This window comes from Ochotona princeps, chromosome X (genome assembly GCF_030435755.1).
Source record: "Ochotona princeps isolate mOchPri1 chromosome X, mOchPri1.hap1, whole genome shotgun sequence".
In the NCBI taxonomy this organism is placed as follows: domain Eukaryota; kingdom Metazoa; phylum Chordata; class Mammalia; order Lagomorpha; family Ochotonidae; genus Ochotona; species Ochotona princeps.
The window spans coordinates 106,293,110-106,312,525 of NC_080865.1; the positions used below are offsets into that span (position 1 = coordinate 106,293,110).

General features: G+C 57.5%; 1 protein-coding gene across 1 annotated transcript; it reads left to right on the forward strand.

The window, feature by feature from the left end:
• Positions 1–549: 549 nt before the first annotated feature.
• On the forward strand, positions 550–18,466 carry ABCD1 (ATP binding cassette subfamily D member 1). The gene is made up of 10 exons (XM_004598841.2): positions 550–1,497; positions 3,921–4,101; positions 11,698–11,840; positions 11,921–12,089; positions 12,338–12,432; positions 14,242–14,387; positions 14,736–14,881; positions 16,816–16,900; positions 17,018–17,143; positions 17,284–18,466. The coding sequence occupies exons 1-10, from the start codon at positions 595–597 to the stop codon at positions 17,516–17,518; spliced, it is 2,229 nt and encodes a 742-aa protein (XP_004598898.2). The 5' UTR covers positions 550–594; the 3' UTR covers positions 17,519–18,466.
• Positions 18,467–19,416: the final 950 nt, after the last annotated feature.

The following is a 19,416-nucleotide window of genomic DNA, read 5'->3' on the forward strand; positions in this document are numbered from 1 at the left end:
GTCCCTCCGCCGGCGGCGGAACGGCGCAGCTTTGGCGGGAAGGCCGGGCAGTCCGTCTAGCCCGCGCGGTCGGCCGACGTCTCTGTGGTCCAGGCAGGGGGTGGGGCGAGAACGGGGTGGGGCGACCCGCGCCCGGACTCCGCCTCCTCCCCTGCCCCCGGCTCGCCCCTAGGGAGGGCTGGATGGGTGGGGATTCGAGGCCGGTGGCGGAGTCACTGTCGCTTCAGCCAGGCTGCGGAGCGGACGGACGCGCCTGGTGCCCCGGGGAGGGGCGGCCATCGGGGGAGGAGAAGGAGGTAGAGGGTAAGAGGAGCCTCTCTGCCCGAGACCTCCGGAGGCTTTGGGGGCACTGACACGCCACAGGATCCCGGTTTCTCCAGCTGGGCTGCCTGAGGAAGCCTGGAGCCTGGAGGGTCCTGAGCCCAGCGCACTAGGGGCCCCAGCAGCACCCTGAGAGACCTAAAGCGACAGTCTCTCGGAGTGAGAGCAGCAACCACCCTCCAGCCGCCTGCCTCGACCGCCACCCCAGGCCCCAGGCCCAGCCCCGGGGGGGAGGGGGTGTGCACACGCGGGCCTGAGCACCTGCCCCGTGACATGCCGGTGCTCTCCACGCCACGGCCCTCGCGGGCCACCACGCTGAAGCGCACGGCCGTGATCATGGCTCTCGCGGCCTACGGAGCCCACAAACTCTACCCTCTGGTGCGGCAGTGCCTGGGCCTGGCTAGGGGCTCGCCCCAGGTGCCAAGGGGGGAGCCGACGCAGGAGGCCCCTGGGAGCACAGCAGCCAAAGCTGGCATGAACCGGGTGTTCCTGCAGCGACTCCTGTGGCTCCTGCGGCTGCTCTTCCCCCGGGTTCTGTGCAAGGAGACAGGGCTGCTGGCGCTGCACTCCACTGCCCTGGTGAGCCGGACCTTCCTGTCGGTGTACGTGGCCCGCCTGGACGGAAGACTGGCCCGCTGCATCGTGCGCAAGGACCCGCGGGCCTTCAGCTGGCAGCTGCTGCAGTGGCTCCTCATCGCCCTGCCTGCCACCTTCATCAACAGTGCCATCCGCTACCTGGAGGGCCAGCTAGCCCTGGCCTTCCGCAGCCGGCTGGTGGCCCACGCCTACAGCCTCTACTTCTCCCAGCAGACCTACTACCGAGTCAGCAACATGGACGGGCGCCTGCGCAACCCAGACCAGTCTCTGACAGAGGATGTGGTAGCCTTCGCCGCCTCCGTGGCCCACCTCTACTCCAACCTCACCAAGCCGCTCCTGGACGTGGCCGTCACCTCGTACACCTTGCTTCGAGCAGCGCGCTCCCGCGGCGCCGGCACAGCCTGGCCCTCGGCCATCGCCGGCCTCGTGGTGTTCCTTACAGCCAACGTGCTGCGGGCCTTCTCGCCCAAGTTCGGCGAGTTGGTGGCCGAGGAAGCCCGGCGGAAGGGAGAGCTGCGCTACATGCACTCTCGTGTGGTGGCCAACTCAGAGGAGATCGCCTTCTATGGGGGCCATGAGGTGGGACAGGCTGGGTGCTGGGCATGACAGGCCCCCAGGCAGGCACCTAGGAGTGGCGGGGCAAGCCCCGGGCCGGCCGAGGCCGGAGGTCCGGGGAGGCCGCGGCAAGGGCAGCCGGCGAGTGGCCGGGGCCTTGGACGTGCTGGAGTCTTAGGTGCAGGAAGGGGGGGCGTGCTGCCTGCGCGCGTGCTCAGGCCCTGCCACTTCCTCTCCTCGGCAGGCAGGTTGTCCTCAACTTGCAGCTGCAGATCCTAGCGGTTTGAGGAGACGCCTGCCGGCTGGGCGCGGGGACAGTGCGCTGGGAGCCTCTCCGGGGCCCTTAGGCCCTTTGAAGGCCGGCGTCCAGCAGGGCTGGCCGGCAGGGCAGCAGGCATTATGGGTATGACTCAGCCCCAGCCGAGGTTAACGAGCAGCTCCCAGCGCGACGGCAGCAGCGGCAGTGCTTGGGGTCAAGGCCACCAGCTGGAGCCGTGAGCCTTCCTAGCTACCGACCGGCTCAGCCGCCTCCCCGCAGCAGCTCCAGCTGGGGATGGTGAGTCCCGGCAGCCTCCGGCGGCGGAACAAACTTCCTGCTCCCCCAGCAGCTGCCCTGCCCGGTGTGGCCGCCCTTCCGCCTGGGTCCCAGGAGCATAGCCGCCTGGTGGGCTGGGGCCGAGCCGAGGCCAGCCGGGACTGCGCCGAGCGAGGTTACTCCAGGCCAGTGCTCCCTTTATCTCGCCTCGGCCCCTGCCTTGTGCCTGCGGACACTGCCTCGCCCCGCTGCTGCTCGCCGCAACTCTGGTTTCAGTTCCCCGGCGCTTCTTGGGGGAGGGGCCGTGGCAAGGTGTCTCCCGGAGGCCTAGACCCTTGCTCCTGGCTGCGGTGGAGCCCCCTCCCTGGTGTCCTCCCGGCCTGCCGGAGCCACCACGCCCTGGCAGGCGGTCATGGCCCGGGGTGAGGAGTTTGGCACGCTCATCGCAGCCACATTTGTCGGGCTTGGCCAGCACCCCTGCCAGCTCAAGTGTGCCTCGCCAGGGAGCTCAGGGGAGGCGCACTCGCTTCAGGAAGGGGTCCCCGGGCTTGCAGGAAGCTGAGCTCTGAGGGCTGCCTGGTGCTTTGAAGGGGTTGCTGTGGGCTGGCTTCAGGAAATGGCAGCAAGAGGGTTCACTTGCTGGGCAGAAGGGTGCTAATGGGGCATCCCGAGGCTGGCTGAGTATGCTTTGACCAGAAAACTTACACTAACACAAGACTTTGTGGGGCCCCAGGCCCCCGTGAGGGGTCGTCCGCCCCTTGCTGTGGTGCTGTGGTACCGCAGGCAGGCCCCTTGGCTGAGGTTCCTGTGAGCCAGAGCCCAGGCTCAGGCCAGCACGTTAGAGCAGACGCGACTGGCTGCGCCTCAAAGCAGGGGCTTGCTGAAGCGCACACCCAGCCGCAGGCTCAGCCTCCTCACACTGGACCTCAAAGCGTGTGTGTCTTCATAAGTCAGAACATCCTCACAGCGATCTGCTTGTAACAGTTTTGCCAGTGTGGTCCAAGTTCCCGCGTTGCTTGCTCCCTGCAGGCTGTGTGAGCTGAGGCAGGTCACTTGGCCTCTCTGAGCTTCAGTGTCCTACTGGTCATGCTATGCATGAGACACAGACCCACAGGGAGGCATGAGAAAGCGCTGGGCAGACTTTGCCAGGCTGGGAAGCTGTTGTGAGGCAGGACTGGGCGTGTGCTGTACACCAGGCAGGAGATCCGAGACTCCACAGCCAGCTTCCCGGGAGTACTTCCTAATCCCTCGGGCCTCTGCTTCCCGCCTGCCACTGCCCCTTTCCCAGCCTTACCCCATCCAAAGGTGGCACATGGCAGCCAGTGCGGGAAGGAAAGCTGTAGAGCAGGGCCTAGGACTGCCCACTGCTGCGGCAGCAGAGCCAATCCAAAGAGCGCGCTCGCCTGGGTTGCCATGGGAAAATGCCTTGCGATTTTCTCATGGAGAGGGACCGTGGGAAAATAGAGGTCCATGGGGCCTAAGGAGGCCAAAGTGGATGAACAGCTTTCCATAAGCGAGAGCATTGCCATTGGCTCTCCTCTGTTCATCTTTGGTTACTCAGGGCAGAATGGTAAGAGCTAATGATCTTTGGCAGGGGTGGGGGTGGTAGGTGAGGAACAGTGTTCTGCCTGAGTAACAGTGGCAAGGGAATGCTGGAAGGGAGTGGAGGAGTACAGGGTGGCTGCCATGGGCCTGCATGGATCCCTGTTGGAGAGGTGACACATGGCATGGGAGTCGAGCCGTGATATCAGGCTGTCCCTTATTCCCACCTCAAATTTGAGCCCTGGCCCTGCCCAGCCACGTCTGCCAGCCCATCCAGTGAGTGGCTTAGAGCATGTAAATGATGCTTGAGGGCTCTCCCCTTTGCCCCCAGCCCCGTGCCCGGGAGTTGCCACAACTGTTTCCCGTGCAGGTGGAGCTGGCACTGCTGCGGCGCTCCTACCAGGACCTGGCCTCACAGATCCACCTCATCCTGCTGGAACGCCTGTGGTACGTCATGCTGGAGCAGTTCCTCATGAAGTACGTGTGGAGCGCCTCGGGCCTGCTTATGGTAGCCGTGCCCATCATCACTGCCACTGGCTATTCGGAGTCAGGTGAGAGCCGCTTTGCTGGGCTGCTCATCCAGCCTGCCTCCCTGTGTGCCAGCCCCCTTGGGCGGGCTGGCTTCGTAGCCGCCTGGTGCCTTCCAGCCTGCACCCACTCCTTGGGAGCACTCAGCCAAGCTCAGGACTGCACGTGTGCCCTCACCCCTGCCCTGGGCTCGGCCCAAGCTGGAGTTGATAGGGGGGATGTTGCCTGAGCCCCTTCATTAGCCAAGCCTTGGTGTTCCCACCCCTGAATTGGCTCTAAGAGTTCGCAGAAGGTCAGAGGCACACCCTAGGCCTGCCATCTTTGCCTCGTGCAGTCATGAGCAGCCAGGGTTCCTTGTTCCCTTTTGTTTCTCTACCGGTCTGCATTTTACTCTGTTTTCAGTCTATTGAAAGTTCCCTCTAAATGATAACACGCACATCTAAAAAGTCTTTTGTGTTTAAACATTTATTTTTATTGAAAGGCAGAGTTACAGAAAGAGAAGCAGAGAGAGAGAGAGAAAGAGATCTTCTATTTGCTGGTTCACTCCCCAAATTGTTGCAATGGTTGAAGTTGTAGTAGGCTAAAGCCAGGAGCCAGGAGCTTCTTCCAGGTTCCCCATGTGGGTCCAGGGGCCCAAGAACTTGAGCCATCTTCCAGTGATTTCCAGGGCTGTTAGCAGGGACCTCGATGTAAGTGAAGCAGCCAGGACAGGAAGCAGTGCCTATATGAGATGCCAGCACTACAGGCAGAAGCTTAACGCTATGACACCGGCCCTAAAAACAGCCTTGAGTTCATCAGTAGCACCCTTCTCCTAGACTTCAGTGCTTGCTTGCCTGGGAGAACCATCCAGTCCATATGAGCATAGCCAACAGAAAGTTAGGATTTTTATTCTGGGCTCTGCCGACATCCTGTCAGTGCATCTGAGCTCACCCACAAGTCTACTCGTTGCTTTGCTCACCCTCCTATTGAAAAGAAAAAGATTTATTTGTTTTGTTTGAAAGACAAAAGTTATAAAGAAAGGAAAGGAGAGACAGAGAGAGCTTGCATGCACTGATTCACTCCTCCAAATAGTGGCCAGGCCAAAGCCCGGAGCCCGTAACTACTCGGAGTCTCCACGTGCTTGCAGGGGTCCAAGTACTTGGGTCTTCTGCTGTTTTGCCAAGTGCATCAGCAGGGAGTTGGATGGGAAGTGGAGCAGCTGGGACTTGAACTAGCACTCATCGGTGTCCCAGTTGGTAGCCTGACCCACTCTGCCAGGATGCCTGGCCCTCCCCACCGTATTCGTCAGTCTGAACTCTCCTGTGCTCAGTTAGTTTCTTCCAAATAGGCGTCTTGGAAAGTCCTTTCAGCAAGGGTTTCATCTTGGAAAGTTCGTGATTATTTTGTTGTCCAGAAATGTCTATTTCATCATTATTCCCGAGCTGAAGTCTGATTTGAGTGTGGGAATCTAAGTGGACAGTTACTTTCTGTCAGTCTGTTGTTCTTTTGTTTGGAAGACAGAGCTACAGAGAGAAGGAGGCAGGTATTTTCCATTCGCTGGTTCACTCCACAGACGGCCACCATGGCCAGTGCTGGGCACATCCGCAGCCAGGAGCCTCCTCCAGGTCTCCCACGCGGGTGCAGGGTCCCAAGGCCTTGGGCCGTCCTCCACTGCCAGGCCACAGGCAGGGAGCTGGATGGGAAGTGGAGTAGCCAGGACATGAACCAGTGCCCATGTGGGATGCTGACGCTGCAGGCAAAGGTTTGACCTACCATACCACACCACGGCACCAGCCCCATTCTATCTTTCTTTTTGACAACATCTCTACTTTTCTGGGGTTGTTAGTGTAATTGCCTGCCCGTAGTAACCTGCAATGCCTTCTGGGAACTTTTAGAATCTTCTTTCCTTTCTCCGCATCCGTGTGCAGTGTCCCTGCCGCGCACTCAGACGCAGGCTTCTGGTTTTCCTTGTTGAGACTTGCTGTAGGTCAGCCACTACCTCATCAAATGTCACCCAAGATCCCTTTTGCTCTCTTCTGGAACTCCTGCCAGCCGTCTCTTCAACCTCCCCAAGACCCACAGTCCACGCACCCGCTCACTGGCTCAGCCGGCTCTACTGTGAAGGTTTTTTGTTTTTAATGTTTCAGGAACTGTTTTTCTAAGTAGTATTTGGTTCTATATCAAACAGAAGCTTGAAAGAATCTGCTTTTTAGAACACAAATTTCATGTAGTTTTTTAAAGTATCCTTTCTAAAAAAAAAAAACCATTTACTTAGTTTATATTTGAAAGGCAGAATTACAAGGTGGGGCAGGGAGGGAAGGAGAGCTTCCATGTGCTGGTTTACTCCACAGATTTCTATAATAGCCGGAGCAAGGCTGATTGGAAGTTCAGAGCCAGGAGCTTTTTCCAGATCTTCCACATGGGTGCAGGGGCCCAAGCACCTGGGCCGTCCTCCACTGCTTTCCCAGGGGCGTTAGCAGGGAGCTGGGTCAGAAGTGGAGCAGCTGGAAGTCGAACCAGTGTCCATACAAGATACCAGCACCACAGACAGAGGCTTTGCTTGCTATGCCGTGGCACCAGGCTCCTGTAAATATGTTCTTTCCATCTCTCTTGAGACGCTGCTTCGGTGCTGGATACCGTCGTATTAAAGATTTACTTAGTTGAAAGGCAGAGTGAGAGAGATCTTCTGTTCACTCACTCACTCCCCAATGGCTACAAAACCCAGTGCTGGGCCAGGCAGAAGTTGGGAGTCCAGAACTGCATCTGAGTTTCCCACGTGCGTAGCAAGGATGCAGGCGCTTGAGCTACCAACCACTTGCTTCCCAGGCACATTGGCAGGAAAATGGGTGAGATATGGAGTAGCCAGGACTGTAGACAGTGCTCCGACATGCGATGTGGGCGTCCCCAGCGGTGGTTTCACCCCCTGAACCACCATATGGGTACCATATGGATCACACTTATCCCCCCCAGTCCCTCTCCAGATTTTCTCCTCTCTGGTTTTTCTCCTCAGGAGGGCATGTGCCCCCTTCCCTCCGGTGGGGTGGGGCCCACTTCCTGTGGACTCTGAGGTAGCGCTTCCAGGAGTCCAGTGACCCCCATGTAGTGTGTAATTCCTTGCTACCTGTTGGCTTTGTTTGTACCAAGCACTCCAGGAGTAATTAGCCAGGTGGAGGACTCATTCCTGGGCAGTGCTCAGCTGGGCCAGGAGGACGCAGTTCCTGACCGTGGAGGTAGTATTCACTTGACCCCCAGACACATAATTACAGATTCTCAGGGTGACCATTTTTGCCCTGCACCTGGAGCCCCAGCTAAAGGAGCAAAGCTGTGGGTCTGATGCCTAGCCCCGGGGGTCTGCACCTTCCCCCTGCCAGCCCTCCAATTCAGCTCTGCGGTCCAAGCCCTTCAAGTTTGTCCATTGTGCTGGCAGTCTGAGGTTCTGCAGCTGCAGGTGGCCAATGCAGCCTGACCCATCTTAGTAACAGAAGGCCCCTGCTTCTCTCCCTGCTGTGCCCCCACCTCGGACTGCACACCTTCAACTGCCCATGTCCCTCTCAAGAGGAAAACCGGGCCAGAGTGGACAACTGCTTTCACCACACAGGCTTCCATGGAAAGGGTGGCCTAAAGTCACACACAGGCACCCAACCCAAGATGCCCAGGCATGTGGGCCAACCCGCTGCTGCAGCCACTGTCTCCATGGTTGTCTAGTTCCTTTGCAGTCTGCAAACTTGGAGCCTCTACTGTGCAAGGCTTTGTAGGCGATTCCAAGCAATATTTCAAAGGTTATCTCTGACACCTGAGACAGGCTCCATTCCTCCCTTGTGCTGGTCTGCTTCCTGCCTCACTGGCCTTCTTGTTCCTGCAGACCACACAGGATTCTGCCTCGGGGCCTTTGCATGTGCTGCCAAGATTGCTCCCTGTTCTGCTCTGCCGGGTTCTGCTATCAGGCTCCCACTTGGGCAGCCTACCCCAACTTGCTGCCTTTTTTCCCTTGCTTTGCCTTCCTGCCCTGCCCAGCGCCAGCACCCTGTCTGTGTCCCAGCTGGAGCTGCTCACTGTCTCTCCCCAACCTTAGATTGTGGAGAGCTGGCTAGGGGCAACTGCCCTGTGAGGGACCAATCGCTTCCACTCCAGCGCAGAGGTCTACCCGGGCCTCTTGGGGGGCCTTTGCTCCCTGCGAGCTGAGGAAGCCTGCAGAGGGTAGTTTGTTTCCTATTCTGAAAGGTCTCAGCTATTGCCAGGGTGTTCTGGCTACACGTACCTGCCGGCTACTCCCATGGTCGCTAATGACTGTCCGACTCTCCTGGCTGCTTGCTGGGTCTCTGTCCTTAGGACCTTAGGCTTCGGGATTCACGCCCCCATCTCTCCAGCCAGATTTAGTCACCTGCTGTCTTGGGCAGGGCCCCAGTAGGCACTGGGAGACGCTCTGCCCATCCCTCCTGGCCCCTGTCTTGTGACCACAGCTCTGAGCTGACCCCCGGCTCCTTCTTCCAGCCCATCCCTGTCCCCACAAGACCCTCAACCCTAGAACCACGTTGGCCTTTGGATGGAGTTCTTGGGCTACTCACAGAACCCTCTTTGCTGCCACCCTGAGGCCTCACTACTGGGTGCTTGCGTACCAGGATCCAGAACCGTCAGTCAGCCTCCTCTCTACTCCCTCTGCCATTTCCAAAAAGTCCTTGTGTGAAAATCTTGTCTGGGAGTTCCAAGAGTCAAATGAGTCAGGGCCATTGACAGTGGCTCGATGGGCGTGATCACAGAAACTAGCACCAAAGCAGGTTAAGGGGCAGCTCTTAGGAGAAAACTAGAGGTTAAAGAGAGCGTGGCCATGACATGGGGGTCAAGGGCATGGCCTCAAGGGAGTATATGAGGGAGAAATGGGCACAGCAGTGAAGGTCATAAATTCTCGTTTCAAAGACAGACAGCTCTGGCATTGGGTGACCAAGTTCAGGGGTGAGCCTGGAGGACAGATGCGGAGTGACAGAGCAGAAGGCAGAGGCATCCTAGGTGGAAGGAGCCAGGTTGTGCCAAGAAACAGCCAAGGGCATGGAGGAGGTTTTGGTTTTGCTTTAGTTTAGGCTTTTCTTTTTCATACAGTGAGAAGCTAGAGGGACAGAGATGGAAGGTTTTATTTTGTAGATTAGTTTTAAATTGTTTTAAATGAACACAGGACAACTGTATGTGCTTACAGGGTACACTGCACATGTACGATGGGTAGGGATCAAATCAGTGACTTTCCAACAAAATAAATAAATCTTTTTAAACAAAAGTCAGTGTTCTGAACTGCTCTGGGCTCGTCAGCATGCCTCACTTCTTTGTGTTGGGAGGCTCTAACTCCTGTCTTCTAGTTCTTCAGGAAACACTCAATAAATGACGTAGAACTACTGCTGCCTCTTTCTGTCACCCAGCCTGGCTCTGTCGCTGCCCTCCATGCTCAGTCTCTATGGCCTCTGTTCTCCTCTCAACTGCTAAGAGAACAGCTCTTGATCCCACATGCGAACGAAATCACGGAATGCCTATGTCTTTGTGCCTGGCTTATCTTCCTTAACATGATGGCCCCTCATCCCATCCTCTTGCCGCAAATCACAGAATTTTCTTCTTTTTTGAGTGGCTGAGTTTTTACAGCAGTATTATCAAGCTGGAGTTCTCATAGCAAGCACTCCAGCCTTTGATGCCCGTGATTCAGCCGTTTTTAATGTATCTGGAGTTGTGCAACTATCAGCACCGAGTCCAGAACAGTTTTTAGTGCCTAAAAAGAAATCCCAGACCCATTAGCAGCTGCCCCCCCTCCCCTTGCCAGCCTTTAACAACCGCATACCTTTTTGCTGTCCCCGTGGCTGAGCCTCTTGGGGACATGTGACACCAGTGGACCCATACAACCATGACACCCCTCAGGTCTGGCTTCAGTCACTGAGCACAGTGGCTCCCAAGATCCATCCGTATTTTTCAATGAATCAGTTCTTTCTTTCTTATGGTAGAATCATATTCCATTGTAGACAAACAATTGGTCCATTCATCCACTGACGGACAAGCAAGTCGTTTGGCCCTACTGGCGACTGTAACTAGCACTGCCGCTGTGAGCGAGCCGGAGTGAGTCTGTGGGCCCACATGTGTTTGCCTGCAGTGCAATCCCTGCTTCCGGGGGGCCAAGCAGCAGTGAGGAGGTAGCTTCTCGTGGTTTGTACGTGCAACTTCCTAATGGCAAATCATATGCCACATCATTCCACAAGCTAGGGAGTTTATTGGTCTTGTTTGGACAAATCTTTTCAGATGATTTTCCCCTGGGTGTTTTGTTTGGTTGCTTGATTTGTTTGTTCAAGAGGGGAAGGAAGACAGAGCATGCCCTGCGCTAGATCACTCTGCAAAGGCCTATGCTGCTCAGGGATGGGCCAGGGACACCAGCGAGGTCTCCCCTGTGTATGACAGGCACACACTCACGTGAACCCTCACTGCTGCCTCCTAGGGTCTACACTGGAAGAAGCTAGAGGCAGGAGCTGGCCTGCAATCAAATTGAAGTACTCCACTGTGGGTACATTTGAACCAAAAGGCTAAACACAGGCTACTTTACTGTGTTTTGTGTCTCTTTGTTGTTAAGTTGTAAACATTCTTTATACATTGTGGATGTCACAGCCTTATCAAATATGTTCATTTGCCTCTGGCCTGTATGTTCCCTTCTTATGTTCTTGATCATGTTATTTGATAGACAAAAATAGGGTTAGTTGCTCTATGGTTCTTTAAAAAAAAAAATATTTTGATTTTGATTGGGAAGGCAGATTTCCACAGAGAAGGAGAGACAGACAGGAAGATCCTCTGTCTGATGATTTACTCCCCAGGCAGCCGCAGCGGCCAGAGCTGAGCCACTCTGAAGCCAGGAACCTCTTCCAGGTCTCGCACACGGGTGCAGGGTCCCAAGGCTTTGGGCCGTCCTCGACTGCTTTCCCAGGCCACAAGCAGGGAGCTGGATGGGAAGCAGGGCCGCCAGGAACCCATATGGGACAGCAGTGCCATAGGCTAAAACTTACCGTATTATATTCTACCGTGTTGACACCTCTGTTGTTCTTTTGTTCGTTATGGTTTTACTGTCCATTGCCCATACCCAAGATCATGGGGTGTCATATATTTTCTTCTAGGAGTTTTATTTTGTTTAGGATTGGTTGATTTGAAAGGCAGAGCTAGAGAGAGGGAGGGAGAGTCAAGGGTGGGGGTGTGAATCTTCCGTGTTCTATATTCGATCTCTCCCCGAATGGCTAGTGGCCTGGACTAGAACATGTTGAATCCGGAAGCCTGAACCTCCATCCTGATATCCCACGTGGGTGCAGGAGCCCAAGAACTTGGGCATCCTTAGCTGCTTTCCCAGGTCATAAGCAAGGAACTGGATCAGAATTGGAACAGCTGGGATTTGAATCAGCCCTCCAGTACGGGATGCCAGCATCACTTAACCTGCTGTGCCACAAAGCTAGTCCCTTTCTAAGAGTTTCATTGTATGAACTCTTCTGTGTTTGCCTATGATTCGCTCTGCATTAGTGTATGCTGTGAGGCAGGAATTACTCTGCCACAATTAAATATACCTGGTTGTTCCAGCACTGCATGACTTCTCACTGTCTCTGTACCTGCCCTCCCCCCTGCCACCTCATGCTCCCCAGACTCAGAAGACGTTAAGAAGGCAGCCATGGAGAAGAAGGAGGAGGAGCTGGTGAGCGAGCGCACAGAAGCCTTCACCATCGCCCGCAACCTCCTGACAGCTGCCGCAGATGCCATTGAGCGGATCATGTCCTCGTACAAGGAGGTACTTCAGGCCCGGCACCCATCCTTGCTGTGCCATCCTCTCAACTGGCAGGGGCTAAGCCAGGGTCACCTTCTATGCAGGTGACAGAGCTAGCTGGCTACACAGCCCGGGTTCATGAGATGTTCCAAGTCTTTGAAGATGTTCAGCACTGTCGTTTTAAGAGGCCCGGGGAGTCAGAGGATGCTCAGGTGGGCTGTGGGACTGTGACACGGTCAGGTGTTCGAGTGGACACACCCCTGAAAATCCGAGGTAAGGGTGTCTCCTCACTCCTAGCCCCGTTCTGCCCTTTGGGGCTCTCCCTAGGGAGAGCAGGGCTGCCCAGCAGGTCCCGGGGGTTTCCTTTGCAGAGTGGCCTCCGGTTCCCGAGGCGCAGTAGCAGTGTTGGTACAGGGTGAGGGTAGAATGCTGCTTTGTCCTGCATGGCTGTGGAGTGTGGGTGCAGCCGTGCGCAGGGTGCTCGGGAGGCCAGCCCGAGCCCTACACACATCTCGCTGCAGGCCGAGTGGTAGACGTGGAGCAGGGCATCACCTGCGAGAACATCCCTATCGTCACGCCCGCAGGAGAGGTGGTCGTGGCAAGCCTCAGCATCACGGTAGGTCTCACAGACGAAGCACCCTGACCTTGATGCGTGAGCTGCACTGGGCTGCTCGCGTGGCACATGACCTTTGGCTTCCCACCTGCCTGTGCTGGCAGTAGCCGTTGTCCCTGGATCTGCGTGGCAAGGAAGCCAAGGTCAGCGGCACATACCAACGTGTTCTGCTTTATTAGTATTAGGGCAGTAGAGTCAGAGCTGATAAAGGGATTAGCTATTACCAGGGCTGGCTAAGGGCCAGCCAGGTGTTTCTGAGCTGCTCATCGCCTGTCCTGCCACTCCTGCTGACAAAGGCAAGGCACAGGGACCCGGGTACTCCTTTGTGGCCTGAGCCGCTTTGCTGTGCAGTCTGGGGTCCTGCTTCACAGATATGTGGAAGGAGCTGGGTGACACCCTCAATAGTTCCCTGGGCACCTGTGCTACAGCCAGAGTGCTGTGGGTTACAGGAAAACCAGAGCTGGAGGTAGGGGAGAAGTAGGAGGGAGGTACTCCTCCTTTCACTCCTTCTAGAAAGCAGGGGTTAGTTAGGGGAGCACGCAGGGCATCCCCATGCTGGGAGCCCCCACAGCCATTAGCTGCCGAGGCCCAGCAGGGACCAAGAGAAGGGTAACCCGCATAGCTGCAAGGAGTGGTGCCATGGGGAAGCAGGGCTGGGCAGCAAGGTTAAGAAGGGCCCTCCCACAAGGGTACCGGTGGGCAACAGGCCAAGAGTGGGCTAGAGGCTCAAAGTGCAACCATACCCCAAACACTGCTGCGATCCTGGTGACCCCAAGCAGTACTCACGTGGCCCACAGACCTGCAACAGTGTCCAGAGCTGCGGGACCCTAGGACCAGACACCCGCAGCCTTGACTGCAACAATGGGTTCCCCCAGTCCTGGAAGCTGGGTGTTTGAGACCCAGCTATGGTGGGGCAGGTTGCCAGGAGCACCTGCTCCAGGCCTCCCCACACCCCTGGTGCTGAGCCTTCAGCTCCTCTCGTTCCACGGCCCTTGCCCCCCAGTTCCCCCTTCATCCGAGGACAGTATCAGGGCACACCCACCTCCGCCATGATTTCCTGTTTATCCAGCTCAGCACCTTGGTGACTGCCCGTTTGCCACATAAGATCACATTCTGAGCTTAGTGGCACTTAGGACTCCCACGGATGAATCGGGGCTGAGGGACACAATTTTACCTGCGGCTGCACAAGGCAAACCAGACACTGCTTCCCCAGAGCCCTGCACCCCAAGGGCAGAATTCCCAGTGAGGGAAGGCCCAGCTGAGAGGGAGGAGAGCCTATTAGGAGGGGACCATGGTTCCCCTGCCATGAGCCCTGCTGCCTAAACACGGCCCACCACATCTGCGTCCAGCATTTCTTCAACAACAGATGTTTCCATAGCTCCAAAGGGAGCCTGAGGTCAGCAGTGCTGAGTCCGGGGTCCCCGGTGGCAGCTGTGGAGACAGGAAGGGCCATGGGGGTAGGGGCAGGGAGACTGGCAGCGTGGGGCCGGGGAAGCTGTGTCTGAACTCTGGGAGTGGGTCGCAGCAGTGAGTGGCACCCAGGACCTTGGAGCATACTCATTCACTGTGTTGTGGCAGACTAGGCTTGGCTAGCACTGACTTGTGTTCGCTGGGCGTGTAAGAGCCTGAGGGCCAGGGCCAGGCCTTGTCCATTGCCTCAGGTTGCGTCAGCTAGGCATTCAGCTCTCTCCAGACCCAGTATCCATTCCCCAGAGGTCTGCATTGGCCCACCTCGGGCCCAAGTCAGGGGAGCGGGGAAGGAGGGCCAGGAAGGAGCCCTCTTCCATGGCCAAGCCTTTGTGCCCTCTGCAGGTGCAGGAAGGCATGCATCTGCTCATCACAGGCCCCAACGGCTGTGGCAAGAGCTCTCTGTTCCGCATCCTGGGTGGGCTCTGGCCCACCTACGGCGGTGTACTCTACAAGCCCCCACCGCAGCGCATGTTCTACATCCCACAGAGGTGAGCATGCTCCGCGGGCCTGAGCCCTGTCTCTCCCTCACCCATCACTGCCGCAGCTCCACAGCAGGAGGCCCCAAGGTACTGGCCCAGAGATCCAGATGGGCAAGTCCCTGCTCCCTCCACCTCTGGCCCAGTAGATTCATTGGTCCTTGCTGGATGTGGGGGGCCCAGCACATACTTGCTGATATGTGTGTGAAGTGTGTGCACATGGTGGGGGGCATGAGTGTGGGTGCGTCTACTGCCTGGAAAGCTGTGCTGGGTGTGAGCTGGGGTGAAGGCAGCTGCGGGCCAGCACCCCGCAAGGCGTAGGGCCTCCCTGCCCTTGGTGGACGTCCAGCTCTGCCACAGGCCCTACATGTCTGTGGGCTCCTTGCGCGACCAAGTGATCTACCCGGACTCGGTGGCAGACATGCGCAGAAAGGGCTACTCAGAGCAGCACCTGGAAGCCATCCTGGACGTTGTGCACCTGCACCACATCCTGCAGCGAGAAGGAGGTAGGCAGACAGCACACACGTGACCCTCGCCCTTTGTCCCAAGCCTCAGATGGGGAGCCTGCTTGCCCTGCCAGCCCATCCTCTCTCTCTCCTGTGGCCCCGGGGCATGAAGATTATCTTTGCAGCCAAGAGTCCAAAGTGCTAGGCACTGTGAAGCTGGGACCTCGGTGCCTGCCTCTGAGAGCCCTGTCTATAAAAGAGGAACACACATGTGGCCCCCAGGGGCACAAGTGCACAGCCGATGGCAGGGGCTGGGCAGCAGACCACTGCCTTCATCTCAGAGCCCGGGACAGCCCCTTCTAGGGAAAAGGGCTCTGAGCTGAAACCTGCAGACCACCGAATGGCCACCCTGACCAGCCAGAGATGGCAGGCCAGGGCAGCCAGCTCCGGAGGGCCCCTTGAGCCAGGAAGATGCCTGGACCTGGCCTGAGTCAGGACAGGAGCCCTGGTGAGGCTTCAGGCAGGGGAGGAACTGAAAATCACTTTGGCATTCCAGCCAGGTGCAGGCCAAAGCGCGGGGCCATGGGCAGTCGAGGGCACGTGTCCGAGGACTCGGAGTGAGGAGAGAGGGAGAGGGAGGGACAGGTTACAGCACGATGATCTCGATGATCTCGTCTGAGGAAGAGGGCCTTGCTCACTGTCATTGTTCTCTGACACCTGCCCAGTGAGGGAAGAGCAGTCGGTGTCCCAATGCAAGGGCATAATGGAGGCCATGGGGTTGGCTCACTGAAATTCGAGACTGTGCATTGAGCCTGTGCACCTGTGTAGAAAAGGGGGCAGGTGTCGAGGTCAGAGCCAGGCTCAGACTTTGGCCTGGCCTCCCGTCCCTGTTCCTCCTGTCCCCCATGGCAGCCGTCACAGCCTGTCAAGGACTAAGTTTGGCCACAGCAGGCAGAAACTGAGTCTGCCATGCATGGAGCACTCATACTCCACTGGCCAGAATTTTGTCATGAAGGCAGCTAGGCTGTCATTCGGGGCAGCCAGATGATGGGAGAGAAGGAACTGATGCATCCCTGTCCTACTGGCTCACCCCACTGAGCAGCACTTGCACAGGTGGCCTGGCTGAGCCCCCACTCAGGACAAGAGCCCCTGCCATCCAGGGCTCTCAGCCATGGCTACTTGCTATACACTGAATGGAGTGGCAGCTGCTTCTTCAATAGGGCCCCTGTGGCTGCTGTAACATTCCCAACCAGGAGCCTCAGCTACACCACGGGGCATTCCTGCTTCCTGAGGTCAAGGTTCCTTCTGGGCTATGAGGGCAGGATGCTCAGTGAGCCTGAGGGCGTGGCTCGGCAGTGGCCATCTTCCCCGGGTGTGTATGCACTCTCCTCCCTGTGTGTGTGTCTCCATGCCCCAATGTTCCCTTTGCACGGTGACGCCTGTCACACTGGGCTGGGGCCTGCCCTAATGACCCCACTTGAACTTGATCAGCTGTGGAAAGGCCCTGTCCCCAAATATGGTCACACTCAGGTCCTGGGGGTTAGATCTACAGTTTATCTTTAGGAGGGTCCCAACTCTTATTCTTTTATTATTATTATTATTTTATTTATTTCAAAGACTGAGTTACAGATTGAGAGAACTCTTCCATCTGCTGGTTCACTCCCTATATGGCCACAATGGCCGGTGCTGCGCCAATCCGAAGCCAGGAGCCTCCTCCGGGTCTCCCACACGGGTGCAGGGTCCCAAGCTTTGGGCCATCCTCCACTGCTTTCCCAGGCCACAGGCAGGGAGCTGGATGGGAAGCGGGGCTGCCAGGAACACAAACCAGCACCCATAGGGGATGCCAGCATAACAAGCAGTGGCTTTATCTGCTCCACCACAGTGGCAGTGCCCAAATTTTGCCGTCCTGGGAGGGGCTGAGACAGACACAGTCACAAAACGTCAGTGCCCTGTGTTTGTGTTGAATCGAGTGGAGCCTGTTGTCCTCTGTCTAGGCTGGGAGGCAGTGTGTGACTGGAAGGACGTGCTTTCTGGAGGAGAGAAGCAGAGGATTGGCATGGCCCGCATGTTCTACCACAGGTGAGCCCTGGGGACCAGAGCAGGGTGGGGGAATGGGGGAAGGGGGCAGTCCGGCGGGGCTGGAGAGGGTGGCAGGGCTCGGCACTGGCAGCCTACAGCCCAGCCCTTGCCCCCAAGGCCCAAGTATGCCCTGTTGGATGAGTGCACCAGCGCCGTGAGCATCGACGTGGAAGGCAAGATCTTCCAGGCAGCCAAGGATGCCGGCATTGCGCTGCTCTCCATCACCCACCGGCCCTCCCTGTGGTAGGAATCCCTGCGAGCCTGCACCAGAGGGGCTAGAGCGCCCCCTGCAGCCCGGGCTGGCCAGGGCTACTCCCAGGGGCAGGTGGGGACAGGGGAACTGCCTCTGGGGCAGCCAGCAGCCTGGTCTCTCTGCCGGCCAGGAAGTACCACACACACTTGCTGCAGTTCGATGGTGAAGGTGGCTGGAAGTTTGAGAAGCTAGACTCGGCCGCCCGTCTGAGCCTGACTGAGGAGAAGCAGCGGCTGGAGCAGCAACTGGCCGGCATCCCCAAGATGCAGCGACGCCTACAGGAGCTCTGCCAGATCCTAGGCGAGGCTGCAAGCCCAGGGCAGCTGACAGCCCCCAGCCTGCCGGGCCCCAGCATCCCCACCTGATCAGGGCCTTGCTGCCCAACTCTGTGCCCATCCCCAAGCTCTCGGATCACATGAAGGAAGCAGCAACACCCCCCCCCCCGACACACATACTCTCGCCCTCCTCCTGGCCCTCAGCTCACCCCTGCATGCCTCTCCATGGCCCCGGGATGCTCTGCCCTGGGCCTGACCTTCCTAAAAGACCCCAGTGAACCCTGGGGACCCCTGCCCATGAGGGCACATTCAGGGTGGTGCCCTACTGCCTAGTCCACATTTCTCACCCCTCATCCCTCTCCTGGGGAGCTGCTCCCCAATTCTATGTCCTGTACTTTTCTCAAGAGACAGGGAATGTGGCCTGGGGATAGTAGCTCTGGGCCCATGCCTCTTCAGTCGCTCCAAGACCCCACAGTCCATCACTCACATGCCATCCTCCAGGGTGGCCAACCAAGGCTGCTGTCCCATGGGACACCCTTCCTGCCATGGAAGCAACCAAATAGTAACCCCAGTCAGACGGAGCCCTTGTCTGTACCCTCCTGTCCCCACCAGTGGGCCCAAGGAGCCCCAGAGAAACTTGTCCAGCATAGCCTGTCCCTCTGTCCCTATAGCCTAATTTATTAGAGTCCCTGTTTGAAGCCGTGTCAGTTGCCAGTGGGAGCACCTGTCAGCAAAGGAGGTGGTCACTGTGCTCCCTCCACGCTGCCCTGCCTCGGAGACTCATGGCGGCTCCCATGGGCCAACCCAGCAGGGCTGCCCTCCACCAGCCTACACTGCCAGCTGCCACTGGGGCTGGACCAGAGTGAGGGCGCCTTGTTCCCAGCTCAGTGCCAAAGAGGGGTCGGCAGGGAGCGCCATGTGTGCAAGGCCAGCCCTCGCCCCAAAGGGAGACCTCACAGCCGTGTGCCTTTCCTCGGCCCTCAGCCCTCGGGCTAGGTGCTCCCTCTGTTCCCTCAGTAAAGACCTCTATGGAAGGCACATACCTCCCTGCCTTCGTGTCCTGGTCGTGGGGCTTCGGGGACAAAGGGAGAGGCTGCAGGCCACCTGTGGGAGGCGGGCAGAATGGGGTGAATTTAGGAAAGGAGGTGGCTCTACCCTCCAGGCTCTGTGGGAGAGGACCATGGACACTCAGACTTGTAGACCTGTGCCAGGCTCAGGGCCAAGTGAAGCAAGGGGCTGGGCTGGCACACCTTGTAGGCCACACTCAGGACCGTGGACTTCGGTCAGAGTGGCCTGTAGGATGGAAACGTGGGGTGTACTGATGGCTGAAAACGCGGCATGCAGCATGTCCCTGGGACATGAGTGAACCCAGAAAGCACTGCTGTGTCCCCAAAGTCATGCTCAGTGTTGTCACACATCTTACGCTTCCATTTATGGTAGCCAGGCAGGACAAAGTCCCGGAGGCACAAAGCAGACGAGAGGTGGCTACGGCTGCGGCGGCGGGGGGTGGGGGAGGGGGCAGGGGATGCAGAGCTGCCTTTTGGGGGAGACGGAGCTGTTGCGTTTCTGCAGAGATGGCGGTTGCCCTGCACTGTGGGGCTCCTCAACACTGCGTGGGCCAGTTCAGAGAGCATTCACCACAAAAGATAAGTTGATGCTGGATAGTAACTGAGAGAAGATAGGTGGACAGCTGATAGACTGCCATGATAGAGTGATACACAACTGAGAAATGAATAGATGCTAGCCAGCTAAATGGGCGACAGGCAGCAGCTTCACCGTTCGCTGCTGCTGATGGTGGTGGGTAATGTGCAAAGGAACAGGCTTTACTTGGGTTCACAGTTGCAAGTCCAAGTGAGTGTGTGGGGAACAGCTGGCCTCCTGCGGTAGGCAGCCCATCCTCAGGAGAAATGCACCAGTCTGAGTTTCAGAGGGGACAAACTATATTCAGCTCATAGCAGACACACAGACAATGGATATAAACAGAAATG

Excerpts from the sequence above, each read along its gene's own strand:
- ABCD1 (XM_004598841.2), top strand. The coding sequence starts at position 595 with ATGCCGGTGCTCTCCACGCCACGGCCCTCGCGGGCCACCACGCTGAAG. Across the intron at positions 12,090-12,337 it reads CACACCCCTGAAAATCCGAG|GCCGAGTGGTAGACGTGGAG; the intron begins GTAAGGGTGTCT and ends ATCTCGCTGCAG. Across the intron at positions 14,388-14,735 it reads ATGTTCTACATCCCACAGAG|GCCCTACATGTCTGTGGGCT; the intron begins GTGAGCATGCTC and ends GCTCTGCCACAG.